At 40.5% G+C, this 25,507-nt stretch overlaps 1 protein-coding gene across 16 annotated transcripts in view; it reads right to left on the minus strand.

Moving 5' to 3' along the window:
* Nucleotides 1-25,507, minus strand: part of Rbfox1 (RNA binding fox-1 homolog 1) — a 1,681,994-nt gene that overhangs the window by 81,008 nt on the left and 1,575,479 nt on the right. For all 16 annotated transcript variants that reach the window (XM_036197533.1, XM_036197529.1, XM_036197544.1 and 13 more), the window contains 2 exons: nt 25,412-25,472; nt 16,314-16,367 (listed from right to left, as the gene is read on the minus strand). In XM_036197533.1, the coding sequence (XP_036053426.1) occupies nt 16,314-16,367; nt 25,412-25,472 (115 nt within the window). The remainder of the gene's footprint in view (nt 1-16,313; nt 16,368-25,411; nt 25,473-25,507) is intronic.

Here is a 25,507-nt window from a genome sequence, read left to right on the forward strand (position 1 = left end):
CAAAGCAACAGAGAGGAATGGTGCAGCCCCTATGCATCTCAGGGAGAGGGTTTGCTAATGCATATCTGTTTTAAAAAATAGGTCAAGTAGCTAATAGGGTACAACCAGCCCTATAAAGACTGTTTACAAAACCATTGGAAGCACTTCCCAACACAGCACATACAAAGCCTCTTGGAGTTCCTTGAATTCTGTCTTCTTCCAACCTCTAATAGAGGACCATGCAACTACTGCAAACCAGCATCTACAGCCACAGCATATCTTACACATGATCTTCTTTGGCTTATTAAACTCTTTGTACATGAAGAGTAACAATGGGTCTAAACTACACTTTTACCTAACCGCTCTGTAGCCAGGGCAGACATCACTAGTCAGATTTAATATCACCTATTTATGTGTATTGTCCTGGAGTGTCCAGAATCATTCTGAACCCTGCTCCTGGTAGGTTGCTGCCACTTGATGTGAGTTGTTAGGGAGGGAGATCTCTATGCTGTCTTTGGCCTAACCCTGAGTTAAATCAGAAGGAATTGGCCATTCTACCTCTGACAGGGTTGAACACTAGTAATTGCATACCGTGCAGCTCTTCTAGAAGTTGTCTTTTCCTGTCTCCCTTCTGCATACTTTAAAAGTAACCTCTTCTAGTCCCACTCCTCAGGTCTGAATTAATTACTCTCTCTTTATGTCTTATCATATTCATTTTGATTCCCTGGAAGATCTTTCTTCTATTTACATATGGGTTTTCCCCACAGAACCCCCCAAGCAGGGCCAAATCATGCTTGTCAGTTTACCCTGGCACCAGTGAGATACCTGACCCTTAGGCAGGGACTAATGAGTGGAGGTAAATTAGAACAATTTTTTTCATGATCTATTTTTATTTTCTTTGCTAAAAATAGTGCTTTTTCCAACTCATCTTTCTGAGAGATAACTTCTACTTTCTGATGTTTATGGCTGGGAATTCATTTGCTTGGAGCTCAAATGCATTCTCAAGTTATCCCTAAGACACTCATCTATTCCACCCTTTCTCTAGGTTTAGTGTGTGTGTGTGTGTGTGTGTGTGTGTGTGTGTGTGTTGGTACATGCATGTGAGCACATGGGTAAAGGTGCTTGTTAATAGGCTGAACAACTTGATTTGGATATCTAGGTCAGGACAGGATATGGGGGTCGTTGTTTCCTGTTGCCCAAGTAATTGGGCATCTCACTGACCTGGAACTTGCCCCTTTAGACTAGGTAAGGTGGCTGGCAGTGAGTTCATGTGATCCAACTGCCCTCACCCCTAATTTGGGGGTTATAGACAACCCTCCACCATGCTAGTCAAGTCACTCAAGCAGAGTTCTCTGCTGGGCTCCTCATACATTTTCTCCTAACAAGGTGTGTGAGAGCAAGGCCAAGGCCAAGGGCTGAGTGAGTGGAGAAGCTCATTACCTGAGCTCAGCCTGCTCGATTCCTTGGATCATTTGGGAAAAGATCATTGGGGCTGTGAGGATCAGTGTTCAATGTGCAGGGATTTTTTAAGTGTCTACAGTGTGCCCAGTGATTTGCTAGCTCTGGAGGCTATCTGTGGGACTTCTTGCATTTTTTTAAAACACCTAGCATACTACCCTTTCTAAAATTCACATGGTCAAACACACAAACACAATAAAAAAAAAATGGTTCTGAGCACCAACCTGAGCCTATGTGATCAATTGTATGATTCACTGGGATTAATAAAATTAATAACACATTTCAGAATAATTCTCATTAACTACAATTATGGCTGGCAAGAATTTTTTTCCTGTTGTCTGCAGCAGGCAAGACTGGCAAGGCTGACAAAGCTCAGTAGTTCATCAGTTCCAGAAATGTTCTGAATTGGTCTGGGTGGGGAGGTGGGGAGGATCTGGAGGAGCTGGGAGAAGGGAAAATATCATCAAAATACATTGTAGGAAAAAAATTAAAGGAAAAAATAAATGTGTATGTATGTGTGCTCACATGTGTGCAGGTGTGTGTGGAGGCCAGAGGGAAAATAGTAAACTCTGGGAGTTGTTTCTCAGGCACCATCCACCATGTTTTTTAAAAACATGAGACAAGTTCTCTCACTGTCCTGGAGCATGCCCAGTAGCCTAGGCTAGTTGGCCAGAGAGTCACAGATGTCTTCCAGTCTCCACTATGACATTACAGAGACCATAAGCACACACCACCATGCCTGACTTGATTAAAAATACAAATCATGGAGTCTGAGGACTGAAGTAAGGTCTTCCAAGGTAAGTAGTTTTCCCACTGAGCCAAATCCCAGATACAGAAAAAGAACCTCATATTCCACATTGTCAAAGAATATTTACATGCCTTTAACTTGCCCCCAGTTAAGAAGGTCAGGTAGTTTTGTTCTTTTATATTTTTTTAAAGGCAAAACTACCCATGTATTTTTTTCCAAAAACCTATTGTCCATGAGGCAAGTTCTGGAGGAAAAACACTATTATTCACTTCACCAATGGAAATGTTTGCCTCTTGCTTCTACCGTTATTGAGTGGTTTTTAAAAGCTTTCAAAATTAGCTTAAAAGTAGGAAAATTATCCTAAGTGAACAACCCAGCTATGGGCACCTGAGAAATGGGCACCTTGCTGAAACAGAAACCTGCCAACCGTCTCTCTATGCAGCACTGGACTCTAATCCATTATGGAATCTAAAACAACCTGGGGTGAGTAGGAAATGAAGTCTCCTTCCAGACATCACACCAAGTGGTTCTAATACAGAGGTTCAGACATTTACATAACCAAACAAACAGCAACCATATAGGGATGCACACAGGGTTGGAAGTGTCCATTTGGCTTGTTTATTGTTGTTGTTGAGAAACAGCCTCATGTAGCCTCCTGGGCTATCCTCCAACTAACTATGTAGCCAAGAATGACTCTGAACTCCTGATCTTCCTGCCTCTAGCTTTTAAGCACTGAGACGGATTACAGGCACATGCTACTACACCCAGTTTCTGAGCTGCTGCTGCTAGAACCCCAGGCTTCCTGAGTGCCAGGAAAGCACTTCTAGGAACAAAATGCAATATTATTTTTTTCCTTCTCATCTAACACATAATGGATAGTTGTCCTGCTCTACACCCTGGGAAAGAGTAGCCCCGTCCAGTGCCGCTTACCTAGTGAACTGTGGAGGTGGGTAGCTATGCAGTTACCAACGGCATAATCCTTGAGAGGGACCTGTAAGTTTTCCTACCTGAGGGAGAATAGTGTAGCCCTACCCTCTGTTATGGAAAAGATTGCATGTCACAAAGCCCATTGTGGTCCAGTCCTAAGCCTTAGGAGTTCCAATCGACAATATTCAAATATTATAGTTGAGTTAAGTGAGGTGGACCCTCATGGAACAAGAGCACTGTTCTCCTAAGAGGCAATTTGGATACAGACTTGCAAAGAGGGAAGATCAGATGAATGCACGAAGATGGCAGCTGTCTTCACAAGCTAAGAAAGGGGTCCTCAGAAGACTCCAACCCACCAACACCTTACTCTTTTGCTGTTAGCCTTCAGAATTTTGAAAAGAATTATTTCTGTCTACCCTGTCTATGATGCCTTGTTAGATCCCAGCAATCTAGTGCACACAACAGTCTCCTCAGTGATCCTGTCTTGAGGATCATTGAGACACCTTATCTGCTTGTCCTCACAGGTGGCACTTTACCAGCCTTAAACTTCTGCTAGACTCAAAGGTTTAGGCTATTCCCATTAAGTCTCTAAGAGAGCACATTGTTTCCAATCGACAAATGAATCCAAAGCCACAAAGAGCTGTAGATGCTTCTAAAGTCACACAGTTTTGAACATCAGACTAGCATTAAGCTAACCCAACCAAAGCTAATATGCTGGTCTTCTAGAAACATAATGTTCTTATACCAGCCTGAAAGATGTGCTTTTCTGAAGGGCTACAATAGAGCTCCCAGTACAGGGATATTTCCATTTATCTGGGCACAGATGTCACTGGGAAATGTTGCATGTATATATAATTCTTATAAATCGAAATGTGTTTTAATTGTACTGGGAGATTTCCATATTTAAAGGGGCCCTGAAGCAAATCTATTCTGTAAATAATCCTTCAACCTAATTTATTTTTCTAAGTTTTGATGTTCATAATATTCATAAAGAAATGCATCATTTCTTATCTGTCTTTTCACTTCTTAATTTGGCACAGTTTTAGGCTTTGCATAAAAGTTCCAAGAGCAGTTCCAAGAATCTGTTTACAATTTTCTCCTTTATTATCTGTGTAAAATTTCAAAAAGCTCACTCTCTTACCAAATTTTAGTCTACCTGTGGCTTTAAGAGAAAATACTTAACTCAATATTAAATTGAGATTAATGACAATAATTTCAGAAGTTTCAGTGTATTTTTTTTGTGTGTTTGCATGTATGTACACATGCTGTACCTGTATGCACAAGTATGTGTAGGTCATAGGTCAACACTGGGCAGTGTTGCATTGGCTGCATGTTCTAACTGTGCATAAAAGGTGTCTTACAGGCCTGGAGCTCAACAAGAAGGCTGGATGCCTGGTTCATCCAAGAATCTCCCTGTCTCCACCTTCCGAGTACTGGTATTATAGACCTCATTTTTGTCTGGAGAGCATATTACCAACTGAACTAATTCCCTAGCACCCAGAAATTTCTCAGTGAACCATCAAGAAATAATTTGATTTTGAACTACCTTTAAAAACCTGTAATGTAGGAACTATTAGCTAGGCATGGTGGCAGGTACCTATAATCTCAGCACTTGGAAGGTTGAGGCAGGAGGATCATGAGTTCTAGGTAGGCATGGGACACAAAGTGAAACCCTGTCTCAATAGAATATGGCACTATATTTATATAATTCATATAATTATACCCATTTCACAGATAAGGATACAGAAACAAAGAGATTTAGGATCTTGCTGACAATCACATTGATTTGTTGATCTAATTGCAAATGTTTTCAAACAGACTCTTCAATTTGAGGTTTAGTATTTTCAAAATTGGGTGTCAACAAATTATATCATCTTCAAATCTGGCTACCACCAATTTTTATTATGCTCTGCATGCTAAGACTCAGCTTTACACAACTGAAAAGAAATGAACAGAATACCATTGTTGGCCAGTGAACTGGTCTTAAACTTGTTTCAGTGTCTATTAATAAAGTTTTATTGGCTCACAGCCATGTTCACGTATATAAGTACATCATATAGCTACTTTGTACCATTGACAGGGAGTAGGGACTAGCAGGAGAAACCTGACGGCTGCAGAGGCTGAAATATACGATGTCCACCTCTCTTCAGAAAACAGTTACAAGCCAGTTTTGTAATATCCTCCCACTGTTTGAAGTCACATTAACAGCAACCTTGTCTAGATATACCTTAGCCTTTACTCAGAAAGCTGACACTAAATCTTTCAGAAGACATTATTTTATCAATACTGACCAAAATTTATTTAGTTTTTTTTTTTTCAATAGAAATCAATGAAAAATCTACAGACATGGTTTTGTTGTTGTTGTTGTTGGTGGTGGTGGTAGTGTGTGTGTGTGTGTGTGTGTGTGTGTGTGAGAGAGAGAGAGAGGGAGAGAGAGAGAGAGAGAGAGAGAGAGAGAGAGAGAGAGAGAGAGGTGTGAATATCAGAGGACAACCTCAGATGCCATTTTTGACTGTTTGGGGTTACTGATTACACTAGGTTGACTGGGAGGCACTGATCGGCCTATCTCTACTTCTCCAGCACTTGAATACAAGCTACACAAGCTAGTGCTACTGTGCCTGGCTTTTCTTTGTATGTTTGTATGTGTATTCTGGGGATTGAGCTCCGGTCCTCAGTACTTACATGGCAAAGGCCTTATTGACTAAGCTATCTCTTCATTCTCTGATGATACGATTTTTTAAAAAAATTGCCTCACATTTTTTGACTCACTATTCAAATCTGTGAGCCAATGGGTATGGTGGTGGAGTAGAAATGATTTCACAGAATCTAAATGGGCATCTGCCAATTGAGCTGCAGCAGAAGCAATGGAAATCACTTTTATTTCCTAATGTCTAGACTTCAGAGATACAAGGGCCCACATATAGAAAGGGTGATCCAGAGCCATGCATTTCTCACCCTTCCATGCTCTGTGTTGCCTGGTGTTTTCCATGCAGACTGTTGTCTAGCAGGTCTGGGCTTTGACCTAAGGGTCTCACTCTTTCTCCCCCGCCCCCATCACAGCCTTGGGAATATAGCTGGCCCTTGAAACAGTGAAGAGTCTCAAATGCCTGAAGAGGCTCCCCATGTCTCCTTTTTAAATTCTACATGCTATCACATAACTCTATTTTAGGATGCTCTGGCTATTTTTCTTGACTGGAGAAGCCCAACATCTTTAATTGCCTCTTTAAGAGAAAATAAATTTAATCTCTGAATCTCTCAGAAAGTAACTGGGTATAGTTACTTTGAAATGCTTCCCAGAAATACACACACATACACACACACACACACACACACTTGAGAGAGAGAGAGAGAGAGAGAGAGAGAGAGAGAACACTTAGTATGCACTATACAATAAAAGTAAATATAATATCTCAGGTAATGAAAGTTACTCTCAAAAATGACAGAGAATGATTAACAACATCCAATGTTCCAATTGTCTTCATATCACATGCACATCAAAGAAACATTAGAAAGGCCCAAATAAATGCTTCTTCCTCCCCCTGGGAAAGCATCAGTAATATTAGGGTATTTATGTCTTGGAATGATAAAAGGCTTAATATAATGATTACTGTACATCGATTAACCTTTGCATCAGATTTGAATATGTAACCCATTAACTAATTTAATCTCGGAAACAATAACAGCCATTGGCATTTTTCTTTGAATAATCCTTGCTTAGTTTCCATAATGGTATACAGTTAATGAAAACCCCATTAGAATGTTGCATGTGGCGTAATTAATTCTGGTTGTTTTCTTTTGGTGTAAATAGCTAATGTAGATACTGAATTCTGTTTTCCCCTGGCCTTATTAATTTTTCATAAACCAATATTTTGCCTGTAATGGGTTGTAACAGTTCTAAGGAAGTTCCAGAAACACATTAACTCCTAGCAATATGGTTTACCAAGTGGGATTGTGCCATGTGTAAGCTGGTTTTTCAATACTACGGCATTTTCAAAAGACAGTGAAAGGTGGAGAAGTAGAGATATGCCCAATGCTTAAGAGCTCATCTGCTATTACAGAGTACCTGAACCTGGTTCCCAGTGCCCAGCTACCACCAGGCAGCCCACAACCAACTAGGACTTCAGCTCTAGGGGATCTGATGCCCTGGCCTCCGAGTACCATTGCACTTCATTGCATATACGCTCTCTATATGCACATAATTCAGAAAATATTTTTTAAAAAATTAAAAGGTAATGAAATAGTTTTGTTTTAAATTTGCAGAACACCTAATTAACATAAAGGGTATGATAAAATATTTGGCCAATTTAAGTCTACTTATGCAAATCAGTTGGACAAATAGGAGTAGCTATATGTATTTTTTGGAAAGAATACTCAATGTGGGAAGCCAAAAGTACTCATATACAGCACTGATTAACTTATAATCAAAGGGCAATGTGACATAAGTAGCTCTAAAGACACTCACTGCTTCCAGTTTGAGGTATCTGGTAATTCTCTTGCCTGGACAGAGGCTGAGAGCGAAGGAAACTGGTTCTGTGATCACTTCCTTTCTAGTCCTAGCTTAAACCAAGTGTTAAATCGGTTCAGAGGGCTGGCTGATGAGTAGAGGTTGGTGGTATGAGTTTTCCTTGTGTGTCTGTGTGTATGTGTGCATGTATGTGGGTGTGCACAGAGGACAGGGAACAGCTTTGAGTATCACTTCTAATTTTCTTTTGAAGATAGGGCCTCTCTCTGGCCTGCAACTTTACCTGCAGGCTGAACTGGCTGGCAAGTGAACCCAGTAATTGTTTTTGCCTCCTCAGTGCTGGGATTATAAATGCATGCCGATAATGCCATTTTTATAAAAGTGGGTTCTACAGATTGTATTTTAATATTTTTTTAGCATGGGTTTGGGGGACTCAAACTGAAGTCCTTTGTGCTTGCAAACCACTGGGCCATCCCTCTAATGCAGTAAAGGCCTTTATAAATAATGATATCTGGGTATTTAGGGTTCTTTAAAAAGTAAAACTTTTAATATATCATTTTATAATTTTATATCTGTATGTAGTATAGTTTAAATGATTTATTTTGTTATTTTAATTTTTTAATGTTTAAAATTGGCATACAATGAATGTCTTATGTCATTGTATAATTTCCCAATGAAGTGTGCATTAGTAGACTCTTATTCCCTTTCATCTCTCCCATCTCTGCTATTTATACAGTCTCCTTTTATGATCTCTCCTCAAGTTCTTCCTTTCAGGCCCAACATGTCCTTTACCCACACCATCCTTCCTCATCAGATAGCTCTGAGTATAGCTGGAGGTGTAATGGACCAGCAGACATTTTCATGGATTTGTTTTTGAGGTGCGCTTTCAGTGACAGCCCCCCCTCCCCTCAGAGGACACACTCCAGAATGCATATTCCTTCCTGTGGTATTTTCCCCAGCATTTCTGTTGAAGGTATTCTCTGATCTCAGCAGATCAATACTCCTCAGCCTTTGGAAAGAACTTAACGTTGCCCAGAAATTCCCACCCGTGTTAACACATAAAGTTTGACTCCCTGTGTCTTCTTTATTCCTTTAGAATTTCTTAATGGAGTCTAAACTTAAAGGTTGAGGGATGCCCTGGGACTCTACCAACCTTTCTACCTCTGCAATAAACTTTTTCTACTTTTTTTTTTTTTGTGAGATGAACTCCTATTTATCTTTAAAGACCCAATTTACATCACCTTTTGGTTCTTAATGAAGATTCAGTGATTGTTGTTAGCAATGGTATGTATGTGTGTACATATGCATGTGTATGTAAGCTCTGTGTTGTTGTTGGTGTCTATGTGCATATTTATGTGTATGTATGTGCAAGCTCCATAATGTTGTCGTCGTCAGTGTGTGTGTGTGTGTGTGTGTGCATATGCGCATGGGTACAAGGTCCTGAAGTAGCTTTTTGGACACTGAGTGTACAGTTTGACATTCTTCAAAACCCTTATGTATTTGAAAGAAGGCATGGTTGGGCTCAGTTACCTTGGCTAAGTGTCTGGCCTTTGTTCTATAACTTCATACTAAAGATTGAGTTAGGATGGGGAGATGTCTCAAAGGGCAAGGCATAAGCACAAGGACCTGAATGAGAATTCCCAGAGTCTACATAAACCTGGACATGGTAGCTTATGGATTTAATTCCAACTGAGAGAGGAGAGGTGGAAACAGAAACCCTGGAAGACCACAAGCCAGCTAGCCTCACCCAGATATCCACAAACAACCAAAGATTGACCCTGATTTCAAATACGTAGGAGTGGCAATTACATGCTCACACACGTGAGCCCACATACAAATCATATTGTACACATACTATGCATGTGTGAGCAGGGTGAATGAGTTAAAGGAAGCAAACTGGTAGCATTTTTTAAATTTGCAGTGATCTTCTTTGGTCATTTCTTGATGAGTCTAGCACAATTAAAGTGCATCAGTGGAGTTCTGTACGTTCATGCTAATCCTAACCACAACAGTGCCACCCTAACAAAATACTTGAAAGTCACCCTTTTTGTGTGGCCTACATGTAGCTCTTCTTATACCGGAAAGGCCCTGCCTCCCTTTGCCTTTGGAGGAGCAAGCTTGGACAGACTTCCCATGCAACAGAAAAAAAAAAAAAAAACAGCAAATTTATTTAAGAAATGCATTTATTTTAACCATCTCAGCAAGTCCTGATCCTATCTGAAGATCAAAAGCCCCCACAGGCTCCATCAAAGATGAGCTGCATTCCCTCCATGGGCCAGGGAAGGATGCAGATAAAAATTAAGGCCAAATGTGGGCCGGGATGGAGTGAAATCTGATAAGACAGATGGGGGGAGAAGAGGGTATGAAGCAAAGTGATTCTCATCCCAATGAGGAGGCAAAGGTAAACAGATGTACAAGATAAGGTCTCTGAAGTGGAACATTTTCAGGCTGCAAATCCTCTGCTTGGGTACTGATATCTGGATGCCCCTGTTCCAGCTCACTGAAGTGCACTGCATTTGAATTTAGCAGATGTGTAAATTATACACAGCATCCCAGAGCCAAAGGTCACTGTTGATGAGAACATTCTCTTTAAGAACAAAACTCAGTATCTAAGTCCGGCCTGTTCTTCTGGGTGGGGATGCCAAGATATTCATGCCATGAGGAATGTCAGAACATTTATTGCTTGGAGGGGTTTGAGTGGCAGTGGGGACCTGCAAACATACATTATCGTATTTCAAGGTGTTAAGGTTATATGCTAAATTGCATGGTTTATGTCACACATGTACTCTGAGCTCAGTCTTCAAATACAATAAAATATATCTGGGATCAGAGCTCTTCTGTGCCAGTTTCCTTTCCTGGTGCTGTGATAAAATACCCCGAGAAAAGCAACTTAAGGGAAAAGGTTTCTATGGTTTATAGTTTAAGGGTAGAGTCCATCCAGGTGGGGAAGACATGATGACAGAAGCTGGTCATGTGTGTCCACAGTCAGCAAGCAAAGAGCAACGAATACTCATTTTAAGTTTGTGCTCTCCCTTTTATTCAGTCTGGGACCTCAACCCCCGGAATGATGCCGCCAATGTTCTTTTCACCCCAAACACCCATATCTAGACACCCTCACAGGCATGCTCGGAGACTTGTCTTCTAGATGATTCTGTTGTCAGGTAGATAATTAATATTAATCATCACACTGTGACTTTGAACAATCTTGCATTTTGGAGTTGCTAATGTTCAACATACAGGAGAGAAGCTAGAAAGAGACTCATGCCAAAATGTGTAAAAAGTCATCCTTTTAAATGTACTGGACTCAGTGAAGGGCAAGTGGGGAAGGGGTTCCATGCTACCTTCCTCCAACCCAGTTCTGAGATCAATCCTAGTTTACAATGGCCAAACACTCATAGAAAACCCACACGTTTGTACAGATGATCCAAGGTCAAATGCACTTGCCCTTTGGAGATGAGCAATCACAGAGGGCTATATCCCAACTCTTTGTTTCTAAGCTTCACCTTGAGATCTCAATCCACTAGCCCATCACCTGTTCCATGTGATGCGGTCTAGGGCCAGGCTCCCTGATACAGACATAGCCAATGGAGGTGACTTCAGTGATCACACTAATCCCTTAAATTTATATCTTGCTTTAAAGTCAGTGAGGTTCTCCTGCCCTCATTATTGAACCTGATCCTTCCATGACCTTGGCATCAGCTTCCTTTAAGAACTGATCACCTTTCAAATGGGACTTTGCAGTCTAGCATGCCCTTTCTCGTAGTACTGTTTTATTGCCTGGTCTCAAAACAAACAAAAAAATAGAAGAGGAGTCCTTCTTCACTTCTCAAATGTTGCTAATGAGAGTAGTTGGCAACAGGGCCTCTCCCTCTCCCCCATCATCTTAGTTTTCCACTTGCTATACTCTGCATCTTCTTATTTTTTGCTTCTTTCTAATGTAGCCTTTCTCATCTTTGAGACATAACCCTATCCTTGATCTTCACTTCACTAGAAGTTCCTTTCCTTTCTCTATTGATTGTGTCTCCTGGAGTAATATAACTAAATTGCAATTTCCCTTTGCAGGCTGGGTGTTCCTGAACCATGGGAGTGAGTTATGTGCATTCAAGTGCTACATCTTCTGAATCTTGTTAAGCTTTGCCACCTTCTAGCCCCACTGATGGAATATTTAATCACAGAAATGAGCTGGCTGATATGATATACAGTGTGGGGAAGCTCTGCCCTGTGGATCTTACTGGCAATTGAGGATCAGAACGGTGCCATTTGTCAGTACTACTATGACAACTTTGAATCACCTTCTGTTTCTTATTTATTTTGCTTCACTTATTATGAACATTAAAGGTATATTGAATCAACCATTTTACTGGATAGGCATCATCTCTTAAAAAAAGAAAACACTACACTTTCAAGTGGTGAGGATTTTTTTTTGCATGTATGTGCACATGTGTGTACACATAAATGTGTGTTTTGTGTGTACATGTAGAGGTAATATAACAGGTGTTGTTCTTTAGGAACTATCTACCTTGTTTTTTGAGACTAGGGTAGGGGGCTTGAGAAGTAAGCTAGACTGACTAGCTGTAGGGTCCCAGAAACCTATCATTTTCTCCCTCCCCAGGATGAAATGATAGGCACCTGCCAGAATCTTCAATTTTTAACTTTAGTTCTGGAGATGGTTTCTCATGTATGCAAGGCAAGCACTTTACCAGCTGAGGCATCTCTCCAGATCTCAAAATGTTTTATTAGAAGAGACAAATAGGATTCTCTATGGACAGGGGTGTGGTAAGAATCCCTTATGAGCCTTCTTTATTCTGATCCTTAGACATGCTCTTTCTAATTATACCCAGTAACTTGAGGCATACTGATGGGAGTAGATACCCATAGAAATTCCATTTCTATTAGTGCCCCAAATTTTATTTAAACCCTAAGATGGTGTGGCCACACTAGTACATATTGGTCAAAATCTTTAAGACCCATCTGTGTCTTAATTGACTTATCAATCATTTGTCTTGGGAATAAACCTCACAGGGTTTGAAGATAATTAGACTTAGGGAAATAATCAATGCTGCTTAGCTTTATATGAAAACACCCACATACCTTTGGAAAAGATTTTTATCTGTTCCTAGAATATGCAGATTTAAGTATATTTACTTCACCCCATTTATATTCAATAAGAATTTAAAGAGTCCATAGGAAGCATGACTGCAGGTGAAACTAGAAAAAACAAACAAACAAACAAACAAACAAACAAAAAACCACAACCTTCCAAATGAAAAACCTTTTAAACTGGCTTTCTAAATGTTTCCCAGGACTCTGTGTGTGTGTGTGTGTGTGTGTGTGTGTGTGTGTGTGCGTGCGCGCGCGCGCGCAAATGTCATAATCTATCAAAGCAAATTAATACTGTTCAGCTAGTAATTAAAGGTCTTCATTAAAAAGTGAGGCCTCCCTCCCCACCCCCATCTGCCATCAGCAATAAAAATGCACTGGGGGGCACCAGAAGGTTCTATACGAAAATCAATAACTTGCCATTTTATAATTAAAAGAGAAAATAAATGTTAGGGGAAAGTCCACTAAATTAGGAAAATTACCTTTAGGAGAGATTGAAAATATTGATTTTAATTTACAAAATCTGTGAACTTTCCATGCCCCATTTTGAGAGACAATTGGAGGCTGGATAGTCCATTCTACATAAGCTTGAGGAAAATCAATAATTATGCTATGGGAGTGTCATGAAATCTGTCATGAACACATCTTAGACTGCGAAATGACTAATGAGTCTGGCTTTCCATCCTCGTCATACACAGAGATGGCCTATGAAATATCCAAAGCAAGCCATGGCCAAGGTTTTTATCTCTGGTATGAGGCACCCTTCAAACTGCAAGAGAAATTCAGATGAGTTTTATGGCTAAGGAAATTTAGATGCTTTGGAAACTCCTAGTCATTGGTGTGTAGTTGGAAGGCATGGGTCATCACACCCAGACTCCACACTTACAGCCAGTGTTTTGCCAACTGAGCTAATGCCTCAGCTTCCTTTTTCTTTTTTGTTGTGTTTGTTTGTTTGTTTATAGAAACAGGGTTTCAATTTGTAACCCATTCTGGCCTCAGACTCAAGGCAATTCTCCTGCCTCAACTTCCCAAGTGCTGAGATGCATGCATGCACTTCTAAGCCAGGTTCCTTGCTTAAAAAACAAAAAGCAACAAAACAAAACAAAAAACAAAACTTGCATTTCCTGAGAAAGTCTCATAAGACACCATCAGTTGTTCAGATTTCTTTGAGGCTGTCCTCACATAACCAATTCATATAACTAACCATGGTAGTGGTGCCAAAGCAATGACCAGGTGGCTTGTCTCACTTTAGAAAGTGGTATGATCACAGGGCACAGTCACAGAAATGTAGACTTACTATCTATAAAGTATAAAGAAGTCATGATATTCACTTACAAAGGACTCAGCCCATGAGACTGATTAAAACCCCACTTTATTTTTTTGTGAAATCCTAAAGGAGATCTATACCCTTTGTATACTTTTGTGTTTTAACTTGCAAAACTGTCATAAGGATTGAATATAATCATGTATGGAATGTGCATAGAATATGCCAGCCCACAGAAAATATGGAGTACACATTAACCCTCTGAACTTGCTCTCTTTCTGTACTTGGAGACTGCTCTGCCAAGGTTGGGCTTTGATCTAGTTTCAACCAATGTTCTGATGCTGTTGAAGGAATGCAGATTCCTTTATGTTTGCATATGTAAGTCAGTCTAACCTTGTTATTCATATTCTTCAACACCAGCAGGTATTCACTGTGGGGCAGAATCCCAAATAAAGGAGATAGTTGACATTATTCAGGTCAGTAGAAGCAAGGATGGCCATTAGGAAGGGAAAACTATACAGTGCTCTCTGATCACACCCACATCTGTGACAAACTCCCCAAGGGAATACTTTCTGCTTCTTGACCCCATTTCTCTAGAGAGAAAAACCTGAACACAGGCACATATCACAAACATTCATAGGTCTACAGAACCTGCCACTGCCTTGGATCACTGCTGCAGACTTATGGCTGTCCCTGCAGGTATGTGAAAGCCAGATCTTCTCTGATCTTTTGGGAGATTTTGTATATTTTTAGCTTTGAAAAAGCAAGAATACTAATACCATTCAAGGTGCATCTTACTCCTGAACATATAGCCATGCCCCTAAGCCCAGAAGTTAACATCCCAATTAGATATGCTGAGAATTCAGAGGCCAGTCCTCTTACAAGTAATGAAAACAACTTGAGTCCAACAGTGTGTTCAGGGCTCAGCTATATCAGCCGTTAACATGTCCTTTCCCACCATGACACAAAGGTTGAATATTAACTTGCTCATTTAACAAACACTCTTATGATGCTAAATATGTAGACAGGTCTTCATATAGCCCTTCCTTATATTCTAATAAACACCTATGCACTTCTGCTACCACAATCCCCATTTGAGAGATGAAGAAACTGAGGTACAGGGAGGCTTAATAACTCATCCAGAGTCACACATCTGGCAAATATGGGAAGAAGTATTTGAATCTGGGCTGTCTGGTTCATTTTCCATGTTCTTCACTCTCCTGTGATCATCTCAGGAGGTGAGTACACAGAATTGAGAAGCCTTACAGCCAAGTGTACCCTCCCCTATAAGAGTGAACACAGCTGCTGCATGGTGGTGCAATCCCTAGATTTAATCGAAGCTTACACAGGAAGAGGCTCACAAACATAGCTGGTATATACATCTCAGCTCTCGTATGCCCCTTCCTCAGGTATTCATGGTTTCATCATTTGGTTTGTGCATAAGAATAGTTAGGTTCTGTTCCTTCCACATCTTCTAGGAGTGATGTTTAGTCTCAGAAAAATGACAGGAGTTGGGCAACAGGAAGAAATGAATGAAGATTTACTTCTACCACTAAGTGAGTAGCTCAGATAAACTATTTATCAATTGTACAATGTTTAGGAGGCATGCCATAGGGAGGCTCCCTCCCCATACCCATAAGAAAAGCCTGCTACTAGGGTACCAGGCTTTCAAGGCAGGCTTGGTGACAAGACCTTAGGATCAGTGACAGGCTAACCTGCCATATTAAAGTAAGGAATCTTAGCTGTGGAGGCTTCTGGTTCTTCCTCTGATTTGTTCAATGAGATGTCTGAGTGGGTAGATTTCCCTACTAAGAGCACTCAGGAAGGGAAGAGGGGAAGGAGAGAGATATGCATAAAGCAAAGTAGACAGAACTGAACTTGCTAAGCCAAATTGATCCATGAAGAAAGAAAGACCTAAGGTCTTTTTATCCTCCTAACTTTCACTTAAACTCTATCTTGGAAACTCCCAGTTTGCACTTTGCTGAAATGATTGACTCAACCCTCTGCTTTATTAGGAAAGAGGAAAGCACCTCTAATGGAAACGCACAGCTAACAGGTGCATGGCAAGGGCATTGCATTAAGATGGGACTGAGCCTCCACCCATCTGTCCACTGTGTACTGCTGAGCAAAGTCCCAATGCTTACCTAGGGGAAAGACAGAGTGGCAGAGCCTCATGCTTATCTCACAAGTGTGAGCCCCCCTCAATCACTGGAGATTGTAAATACTCTTGGTTTTGCCCCAAGAAATCCTTGAGAACTTGTTAGGATATGATTCCTCATTTTGGATTGAGCTACACAACCCATGATCTAGGGGCAGGCAAAGCACATTTAGAAATGACCAAGCAAGACTTTGGCGTGCAAAGCAAAGTTCCTTACCTGCATAGAAGTCGGGGCTGTAGACGGCGCCCACAACTGGATTTAATTTCCAGCCTTAAAATAAGCACAGAAGGATTACATCACATTTGTGTCAGGAACTTCTATCCCTTCAAGGTAACCACAGTGAACACAAACTGAGATAGGGTACTTGTTTGCATTGGAAAGTTTCAAGGCTGTATAAGCTGAACATGCACAAAGTTGCTTGTGAAATCTGGAGTCTACATTTTTTTGTTTTCTGGTATTGCAGAATGGAATGAAAACCACTGACCGGCTACAGGTGAACCTTGTGAAAAAAACAGAATTTGTGCTCAACCAAATCAGTAAATGCACTATGATAATCTCTGTTTTTGCTTTATTTCATATCATATTGCTAGATAATCCATCACATGTTGCCTTGCATCAAAGTCACAGATACTTTAAAAGCTTGCATAAACAAAACTCTTTTGAGGTACCACATTCTAACAGTCAGGATTCCCATTCTCTGCTGTGCACTTTACGAATAACAGAGATGACAGCAGTTTATCCCCCAGAGATCTGGTGTGGAATACATTTCAATGCATTCAGGAACAGGAAAAGCCTTAGTGAGTACTAAATAGCGAAGGTCACTTTCAAGTCACCTGTCTATGACATTAACAGCAATCTCTGCTTTGCTAACTGTTACTGATGGAAATATGTCTTAACTGTGAAATATGGCTACTTAAAAATTATTACTTAAGAAGACAGCACACAAGAACCACCATAAACTGGAAAGCACATTTACTGACCTGTTTGTTGGTTGGTTGAATGGTTTTTGCAACAACAGGGAAGAAGAGTGCTTGGCCTCAGAGCTTGTGACTGCTTCTGACTTTCCTAGGAAATTTCTAAGGAAATTATAGTGGTAGAATTGTTTTTGAGACAGGATCTTATGTAGCCGAGGAATCTTATGTAGCCTGGGCTAGACTTGAACTCATTATGTAACTTAGGATGTCTTTGAACTTCTTCTGATCTTCCTGCTTCCTTCTCCTGAATACTGGGATTATAGGTTTAGGATACCATACCCACTTAATGAAGTGCTGGGGATTGAGCGCAGTACTCCATGTAAACCTAGAAAGCATTTTTTCTAAATGAGCTCCACCCTGTGTGTCCCTGTGTGCCCTTGTGTCTTGGATCAAGGTTCAAATATCAAATATATTTCAGTAAATGGACCCGAGAAATAGAAATGGCCTGTTTTAAAATGCTGTTACAGTTTGGAGGATACATGTCCTTGTGTTTGAATACCTGGTCCCTAGTAGGTGGTGCTGTTTTGCGAGGTTGAATAGCCTTCAGGAAGTTGGACCTAGCTGGAGGCAGGGGAACGCTTGGTCTTGGACCTTGAGGTATATGAGGACCTGACTGCAACATGAGAGCCTGCTTAAGTCACTTTGAGTATTAGTGACTGTGCCATGCCTCTTCTTATCTTAGACCTTTCTTCTCAGTAAGGCTTCCTACTCCCAGACAGTGTGCTTGAATATCTTTGTGAATCTTGTGCTTGCACTGGAAGCCACCTTCAACTCTCCCTTCTCCCATGAAACTTGATTCTCATCCAGTTTTCCCCTTCAGCTAGTTGCACTTCCATCCATCTGGTCACTCACAATTCTGCCCAGTGGTTGCCACCTTCATATCTCATATACAATCCATTTAAAAAATTTAAATTCCATTAAACTAGCGACAGTGCCTTTCTTTACAATCTGTTTCTTGCCAGACAAAAGTCATACCAAAGCAAAACAAAGCAATAACAATAATTAAAAAACACCCTTGGGGATGGCAGGATAGCCCAGTGTACTGCTCTTGCAAAGGAATGATGATGCTCAGTTCCCACCACTTGTGTTTGGCAGCTTAAAATCACCTCTAACTCCAGCTCTGGGGGCTTGAGAATCATCTTCTGACATCTCCAAGCATCTGTATTCACATGCACTTACCTCCACACTCATAGACACACACTCATAGACACACACAGGCACACAATTAAAAATCCATATATTTAAACAATTTAAAATAAAACCCATTCATTCACCTTTTATATTCTATTTGCAGTGGCCAAAGAGCCATGGGAGAAACCGACCCCTTGCTCTGTTCCTCTATTGGAACTCCATCTTCCTTCTAGACTCAGGATAAGCACAAACTCCCTGCATTGGACTAGAAAATAATAACCTATCCAAGGTTCATTCACTTTGCACCACTGTCTCCATTTCTCTAAGATATAAACTGTTGATCTTTAATCTGAATAAAACCACCCAGACTAAGAACACTCCCTATATCTTTCCCAAGTGTCCAGGTATTTTCCTGGTCTCTAATTCCTTTCCAAAACATGATACTCAATGTCACTCTTCTGCCTTCTCTTAGGGGTACTCACTGATCACCCAGTTAAATTTTCTACATAGGTGTTAACTCTCTCTCTCTCTCTCTCTCTCTCTCTCTCAGTGTGTGTGTGTGTCTGTCTGTCTGTCTGTCTGTCTGTCTCCTTTCCCTTCATTGCTTTCTTTCTCTTCTTATTTGTTTTCTCTATCATTCTCCCTCATTAGAATTAAAGTAAAGTTGGGCAAGACTGTCAAGCATGAGTTCTAGGCACTTAACAGCATTTGACAAATACTAAATATTCCATAAACATGGACTTGGGATTACTATAACAAATCAGAAGGCACAAAGTGCTTTTCTGAGTGGTCATATTTCCTCTGGCTAGGATTTGGTTTCCATGTGCGCTGCAGATGCTCAATGTTCTACACATAGTGAAGGACCTCTTAGGGACTGCCATTTTCCAGTGAAGGCAATACAGATTGCCCTTGAAAGTCACCTCTGCACAGACTTGCTCAGACTAAAAGACCTCAAGTAGACTTATGTAAATGTATGCAAATCACACACAAATGGACTTATCCTTTCTGTGGCTCCTTCTAGTACCTGAAAGAGACCCCTGGGATAACCTTGCTGGAAATACAAGCCTGCACTGTCAGGAAGATGGACAAAATGATCCCAATTTTAATTTCTGAGACAGTTTATGTATGTCCCCAGGCTTCACAAACTGAGATTTTCATCAGGGACATTAAGCTGAACAATGAGGCTTACAAAAGGAAGAGAACAGCAGATAAAGCTTACCACTCCCAGCCTCCCAGGATCCCATCCGACAAGGCAATGGAGCAAAGCCCAGGCAGGCACATGGAGTTTCACCCCTCTGAGATGGGTCTTCAGGGAGCTGCATCAAATCAGACTCCCCACCTCCCTGAAATGTAGCTTGTCCTGGGTTATGTGCTAGCCTGCTTTAGAAAAATGCTGGACAAGATCCCTGGTATACAAGCCTTGCCATAGTGAGTGTAATAAAACTTTAGAAAATAACCTGCATACATTTTAAACAGAGACCTCATTGATTAAATAGATACGGAGACAATATCCAAAGGACAAACAAAGCAGTTATTCATACATTGAACACACATGCTATGTGGTCGTTTATTTTGAGTAACAGCTTTGTTTTCCTATTTTTAGTAACAGGTATTCATAGCCAACATATAGATTTCACCTAAAGTGTAGGATTTCAGGTTCTCTTGAAACATTGGAAGAAATGACAACTTTATGTTAGGAATCCCTTCAGATAGCTTTATTAGAGGTGACCAGAAGATATGATGTGTGACTGCCCAGACAGTAACAGTCAGCCAACAATAAAGCTCCCAGCTGTGAGTGTCTGTTTGTTAAACTGGACTGTTATGTCTGCTCAGAGAGAAATCTCTTGCTTTACCCAGTAAACAAACAGAAGATAAATATTTCAGACTGACTTTCTGTCAGGCCCATCATCCTAGATATTTGGGAGCCTGAAGCAGGAAGATCTCAAGTTCAAAACCTAGGATGGTTACAGAGTGAGTTTAAGGCCAGGCTGGGCAACTTAGTAAGACCCTGTTTCAAAATGAAGAGTAATAATCAAGCGTGGATAGAGTTCAGTAGATTATAAACAAAACCAAGCAAGAAATAGGAGCTATGAAATGCTATTCTGTGGGCATGACATGGCCGTAGCCCTCAGAAACTTGCAATAGCACAGGATTTGCACAAGAGTAAGTCAAACATACATAGGAAGGGACTCATGGGATCCACCTACCCAGGAGAGCTTATGGCAGCCTGGCAAAATCATTATTTTCATTGAGAGAGCCACTGTTGAGTTACTCTGTTCCGGTGGGCAGCCTCACACTCATACCCAGACAAGTGGCCCAAAGTGTGGCCCAAAGAAAAACCAAACTGAAAACAAAAAGGCAGGGAAGTGGGAAAGATGGAGCTTTGGTAGGAGGGCTGGGTGGGGCAAGGCTAAGAGAGGGAATAGGGATGACTGTGAGCAGAATATATTAAATACATGGTAATGAGATTGTTGAATGATAAACAACAACAACAAAACCCTACAAACAAACAACTATCCCAAACAATGAAAACCAAGACTGAGCTTCTCAGAATCTGTTTTTTTTTTTTCTTTGTTTCCCTTAGCTAGCTCCATTTAGCATCTGAACCTTGGCTCCTACAATTTGGCATAGAAAGAAGGAATGAGATGGCCAACTAAAACTGAGGCCTCTCTGTAATCAAATCCCATTGATCCACAAGCAGCAGTTAAGCACAGGGCACCAACTTTCTCTCCCACCCTGGTGGGACTTTACTTCCTCTGAAGATCCCAGACACCTGGGACATTAGTGCCTATGTATGTCCAGCTTCCGCTACACAGAACTATGTCGGGAGATCTTTGAGTAGCTGGAATGCACATCAGTAGTCACTAGCAGAGCCTACACTGGAAGCCATGGCTACCTGTCTACATGGTCTTGGGTATTTTTGCTTGATTCCAGCCTTTTAAAAATGTCCAAGGCAACAGAATCCTATGTAACAGCCATGTTTTGCCAACTTTCAGGAAATCCCTCTAAATCTAGTTCTCCATTTGTAACATAGATCCAGTTTTTGCTATCCAATGAGTACCATACTCCCTCTACCATGCTCCCTATCTCATACTTTTGGGAAAAACAGAGATGGTCTAATTAGGCCTTTATAGAGCTCTCTCACAGGTGGAATTTGCAAAGCTTCCATATTCCCTTCTATTGTCTATCATATCTACATTAGAAAGCCATGGGAATGCCTCTTCTATCCTCCACACTGATATTACCACAATCTTCTGCATCAGATCCTCCTTCACACCTTCCCATACCTGTTTCTCAGGATGTACGACTGAAGGAACTCAGGAACATGACATTTGGCAACTAAATTTTTATTACAATACTTGGGCTTCAAAGTTGGATAACTTATAATTTTGGGGAAAAAAGCATTATTTCTATGGTTTATAAGTCATGCAACTAAGATGTAAACCTCAAAAATAATTACTTTCTTACTCCAACATGGATTCATGGGTACTGACATATTCTTTGTGATGGTTTGAATATGAAATTTTCCTCAGAGGCTTATGTATACGGGGCTGGTTATCAGCTGACAATGCCTGTGAAGTGATTGGATTAGACAGTATGTTAACCTTGTGATGGACCCATTGCATGACAGCATTTGAGTGAGGGAGTGAAAGGTGGAATATGCAGGCTCTTTTAGAAGTTGGCCTCAGGGAGCATGCTGGGAAGGTTATTCACAGCCCTTGGGTCCAGTCCACTTCTCAGCTTCTGGTTTGCCATAAGGTGAGTGGTCTGCCCCATGTCTGAACCTTGTGATGCTCTGTCTCACAGGTCACATGGCCATGAGATATGGCAGGGACCCTTTGAAATTATGGGCTGAAGTGAACCTGCCAGGTAGCATGCCCTAATGATGCAGAACTTTCCTAATACAGTCTCTCACAAAAGCACAGTCTCTTCCTCTTCTAGATTTTAAGGGTCTTCATTTTCCCAATTGATTCCACTATAATTTACAGGAATTCTAGTTACAGTGGTGATATTCATACACAAAGGAAAAGGCTCCATTTACTACTTCTGTGCCCTCCATTTCTGCCTCTTCAAAATAGGATGATTATGTTCTTTTTCCAGGCCTCCATTTTGGTGTACTGTCTTTGAAATATCTCATAATATACATAAACAAACAGTGTTACAGAAATACCAGCTATTTTGAATGGGCTTTGAATTATGCTTCAAATTCCTATAGGAGTTGGATCTTGGTCCTTTGATAGGGAATTAATCAATAATTCTTCCTTTAAAATAAGTATGTATATACATTACATGGCTTATGGAATTACATTTGAGGGTTTTTTGTTTTGCATTTGTATATATGTATATACAGTGTATATGTAAATATGTACATGTGTTTGCATGTAGGTGGACACAGGTATGTACAGGTTCATATGGAGGCCAGAGGGTGATGTCACTGTGTCTGTGTTTTCCTCCATTTTATAAGAAAGTTCTCTCACCAAATCCAGAGCTCTTTGATTCCCCTAGTCTAGTGCTGTAGATTGCTCCAAGAATCCCCCAGCTCCCCATTTCTCAAATGTGGACATTGCAATCATACAGCCATATTACTTGACATTTCTGGAGGTCCTGGGAATTTGCACCCCAGTGCTCATTCATAACCACTTTGCCAACTGAGTCACCCTCACACTCTACTTTTCGATTCATTTGTTTTTCTTACAGTCATACCTACAGCTGTGCAACACACACACACACACACATACACACACACACACACACACACACACACACACACACACACGCTGTACATTTCTGAATGTACAGCACTTGGGTGGACATTGCTGTGAACAGTTACAGAGCTATGAATTTTACCCAAATAGAAAATCCTCATAAACATGTAATTCAGAGCTGATGGGCACTCCGAGAAACTTATCCAGTTCAAAGGTGTGTCCTCAGTTGCTGAGGCTGGGAAAACTGGATAGCAGAATAAATTCTTCTGTGCTTTTCATGTTACATCGAGGGAATACATCTATTTCATAACTTTACTCTTCAAGGCAAGAACACACTGGTAAAGTCAAATTGGCTGCCACTAGCAGAAAAGAAATGAAAGAAAAACTATAAAATGCTAATGTGCTTGCAATAGCACAAAAATAGAAACAAAATAACGAAATATCAGTGAACACTAAAAACCTGAATCAGCCTGTGGAATGCTATGTAGACATGAGAAAGAATTAGTTCTACCTACATGGATCAGCATCTAAAGAGTCCAAATTGATTCCTAAGAACCAATTAAAAGCTATACATGTCATGATACTATTTGTGTCAGGAATATGTAGACCACACTCTAAATGCTACAAACACAGATCTGCTGTGTGTCTATGCCTGAAAGTGCAAAATGAACTGTGGACAACAGTCTGCAGCAGTGGCTTCTTCTGAGGAGAGGGAGGAGCCATGCTGGCAAGAACGCCAGCCAAAACATTTCTCACTTTGTTTCCTTTTTGGTTGTCTTCTGTCTTAAAATACGTCAATGTATCACATACAGTTAAAACCGTGAAATAGAAATCCTATATATTTTCCTGTTGTGAGTAATAAAATTACATTATTTAAAAAACCTATAAATCAAATAAAATATCTTTTGGTCTTGATAGCCAACATACCATTACCATTTTGGCAGAATAACTGCTAGCATTTGAAATCAGAGTGTGGATATGGATTTCATTATCCACATTTATTTTTCTCATTATAATCTCATGATGACCTTTACACAACTCATTTTAATGGGTGTAATACTCTATCAAGCCCTTATACTTTAACTTACTGGATCACTTTTACTTACTAATTTGTTATTTATTTAATACGTGTGCTATATATGAATGTTATGTATATACACATATGTACATGTTAGGAGCCCAGTGGTAGACTCTGAGTGTCCTGGGTGATTGTTCTGTGGCTTTTTCCTTCCCAAGACAGAGTCTCTCATTGAATCTACAATTAAACTTACAGTCACCAAGCTGCATGACCTTCTCTCTCCTCTCCCCAGAGATGCCCTTCCAGGCAGGTGTGCAGTCAAACCTGGCTTTTATGTGGTAGTGGAACCTAAACTCAGAGCTAGTACCTGCTGAATCATCTTTCCAATTAAAATACATTCTTGTCTTAAAGGAATCTGAAGTATACATCCATAGACCCACCTGGCCCCATGGTACTCAGGGATACACGCATGGGAAAGAATAAGCCGCTCATACAGCTACTTTCCCATGGAGCTCAGTCACCACAACACTTTATCAACCAAAAAGCCTGAAAGCTAGAACCAAATACTATAACTACACTTCCAAGAATGACAAATTATTAAGGATGCATGGCTTTAAAATTAATAAACAAAATCTTTATTCTCCCTTAATTTTCTAGAATTATAGGAAAATAAATGATGCAGCTCATGACTGATGTCAGTCCTGGGGGCAGTTACTACAGCAATGGCTCTCAACCTTCCTAATGCTCGAGCTTTGAACACAGTTCCTCATGTTATGGTGACCCCCAACCATACAATTATTTTTGTTGCTACTCCATAACTCTAATTTCATTACTGTCATGAATTGTAATGTACACATTCGATATGCAGGATATCTGATATGTGAGCTCAGTAAGGGTCATGACCAACAGGTTGGGTACCACTGCTCTAGAGGGATGGGATGGCTAAATTTGAAAACTATATCTGCTTTGCTTTCTGTGAAACATCATCTCTGAGGTTGTTCACTGTAGCCGGTCAGCAATGAAACAGTAGCCAGGTAGGGCCAGCAGGGCATATGGCACACATGGACTCATATCAGCTGTGGTTACCAGCCCAAGGCCTGCACAGTTAAAAAAGTATTCAGCATGGATTGGAGGGAGGTTCCTCAGGCCTCAGCCCTAGCTTGAGAGCTGTTAGCAGTCTGTGGCTTCTGAGCCTGGGAGGGTCATTTTTCCTTAGGAATTTGAGCCCAGTGGATCACCCCATGCAACACTAATTGAAATAAGTAGGTTAACATAGATGAGTAAATAAGAGATGAAGTTGGTTGGGAGATAGATGATAAGGATTCCTTGGAAGAATTGGAGGGGGGGATTAGTAGTGCATATGATAAAGATATCATGTATAAAACTTTCAAAGAGTAAAATAACAAAGAAACAGATTCCCTGGTTCAGTAATGCTGTAGAGTGGTAGACAGAGAAGACATTTGTGGTAGGCAGGTATTTACTTACCATTGGTGTAAGGGTTGACAGTCTTTTTATTAGTCATTACACGTGCTGTTGCATTATTAACCTACACACATAGAAAACTCAAGTGAGTTTGGATGC

The sequence above is a fragment of the Onychomys torridus genome, chromosome 8 (assembly GCF_903995425.1).
Source record: "Onychomys torridus chromosome 8, mOncTor1.1, whole genome shotgun sequence".
Taxonomy (NCBI): Eukaryota; Metazoa; Chordata; class Mammalia; order Rodentia; family Cricetidae; genus Onychomys; species Onychomys torridus.